Source organism: Terrapene carolina, unplaced genomic scaffold, assembly GCF_002925995.2.
Source record: "Terrapene carolina triunguis isolate 2854851 unplaced genomic scaffold, T_m_triunguis-2.0 Scaffold33516, whole genome shotgun sequence".
In the NCBI taxonomy this organism is placed as follows: Eukaryota; Metazoa; Chordata; order Testudines; family Emydidae; genus Terrapene; species Terrapene triunguis.
This window is the reverse complement of record NW_020697867.1, coordinates 1-2,138: the sequence shown is the minus strand read 5'-3', so window position 1 is coordinate 2,138 and position 2,138 is coordinate 1. Positions and strand designations below refer to the sequence as shown.

Here is a 2,138-nt window from a genome sequence, read left to right as displayed (position 1 = left end):
ACCCTCTGTGATAATATCAGATTTCATAAACTAAGCAAGGTTGGGCCTGGTCAGTACTTGAATGGGATATCTCTTGTGCAAAGCCATGTGCTGCAGGAATTAGTGTAGAAGGCTCTCTGTGTCGGTGGTTAAACCAGTGCCACACCAGGGTTTTAAGGAACAATGTACGCTTGGGTCAGTTATCCTTGAAGACACCAAAAGAGATCCTGACTGCTGGTAGTTGTTAAAGTCCCCACGTGACTTTCACAAGATCCCTGGCCAAATTTCAACTTGGTTAGTTATGTTCTGTTGACATAAACTCTTCCTGCACCTTCAGCTGACAATGGTGGTATTCTTCTCTCCCTGTGTAAGTGGCTGTGTAGTGCTGCTGTGAGTTGTTCCACTCCAGAAGTGGCTGCACATCAGTGATTAGCTAACAAGCCCAATAGAGTGCTCTGAGATCCTTCTCAGTTAGAGAGCGTACAGAAATGCAAGATGATTTTTTCAGGCTTGCTTTCCAGCAAATTTAAGTGTCATCTGGCTTCCAACAATATATTTTCCCTTTTTCTTTTCTTGGCAGCTGAGTAAAAAATATGGAAATGTCTTTAGTCTTCAGAACTGCTGGAGTAATCTGATAGTAGTGAATGGATTCAAAGCAGTAAAGGAAGCATTGGTCCAGAAATCAGAGGACTTTGCTGACCGACCATACTTTCCTATATATGAGCACTTGGGTTATGGAGAGAACTCCGAAGGCAAGTACCTTGGAAACTACCGTAGTTCTCTGGCAGTGTTGCAGGGGGACTGGTTTTATCGTTTGAGCTCCTGGAGAGGTTAAAGGGGACTTAAGGAGTGAACTGCCTCCTCTCTTGTCCCTCTGCTGATGTTCCTTTTGCTGGAGTCTTCCCCCGACACTACCTCTCGTGAGGAGGAAGTCAGGTTAGATGAAAATGGGGACTCTCCTTCCCAACTGCAGCGCTGCAACAACTACTAAGACGTGGCCATTCTGAAATGTTCAGTAGACTGTACATGCTAATCAATACTGATTGGCTGCCATTGTCAGAACGGGCAGTTTCCTATCCCTCACCATATGTATGTACCTTCCTCGGCTTGTAAAAAAATAACCTCCTTCTGAGGAACCTCCAGGACCCCAGAGTGAAAGTGTGGGAGGGTAGAAAGAAATGCAACCTAAAAGGGAGGCTTGTTGGGCTGGAATCATCTCAGGTTATCCCAAAGCACTTTCATAACAAAGATTAGAGCTGGAAAAATATCTATAGAGTCACATTTTCTCAACCATGGGCAGTGTGTGAACCCCCCATTTGGGGAGACCAGTCCCCTGCCCTGCCCCAAGCTCCCTACTGCGGCATGAGAAGCCCCACCCAAGCCACCGCCTGCCTGAGCCACCCCAAGCTCAGGCTGGTTGGAGGAGCTCTGAGTCCTCCCACTGGCCCGGGGCCATGGCGGGGAGTATTAGCAGAGGTTTGGGGAGGCTTAGCCTCCCCCAGCCTCCATTACGCACCACCTATCTTCTCAACCTCACCCTGGCCCATACTCTGGCCAGTGCTGGGATGCTCCCTATAGTATGTTCTCCAGTGCTTTGTCCAATCCAATCTTAAATGACTTGTGATGGGGCATCCATTAATTCCTTTGAGAGACTATTGAGTAGTTTAATAGATCTAATCATTGGGAAATGTTTTCTGACATCCAACCTGAGGCTCACACCCTTAGAGTATAGCATGGCTTATCTCCATTAACTACATCAGGTTATACCAGCTGTGGATCTGGCCCTGAATTTCATGCCATTACTCCTAGCTATAGCTTGGAGCTCCCTGAATAATCCCTCTCCTTCTGCACTAACCACCTACACCTCTGAAGGATGCAATAATAGTGCCCATTAGTTGCCACATGGTCAAGCTATACTTGGTTCCTTTTATCCTTCCTCAGAAGCCAGTCCCTCCAGCCCTATTTTCTTGCTCTCCAGTGAATGTTGCATAGTGCTTCCCAGAGGTGATTATGTCTCTTGTTTATTAATATTTTCCAGGTGTGTTGCTTGCAAGATATGGTCAGGCCTGGAAGGAGCAAAGGAGATTTGCACTCTCCACCTTGAGGAACTTTGGGATGGGAAAGAAATCCCTGGAGCAGCGTGTGACCGAGGAAGCTGG

General features: G+C 47.1%; 1 protein-coding gene across 1 annotated transcript; it reads left to right on the top strand.

The window, feature by feature from the left end:
- Positions 1-559: 559 nt before the first annotated feature.
- On the top strand, positions 560-2,135 carry LOC113409470 (cytochrome P450 2D14-like; the record flags this gene model as incomplete). Its single annotated transcript, XM_026663411.1, has 2 exons — positions 560-731; positions 2,018-2,135. Coding segments are annotated over 2 exons (290 nt in total), but the record flags the coding sequence as incomplete, so codon positions are not given.
- Between the last annotated feature and the right edge of the window lie 3 nt (positions 2,136-2,138).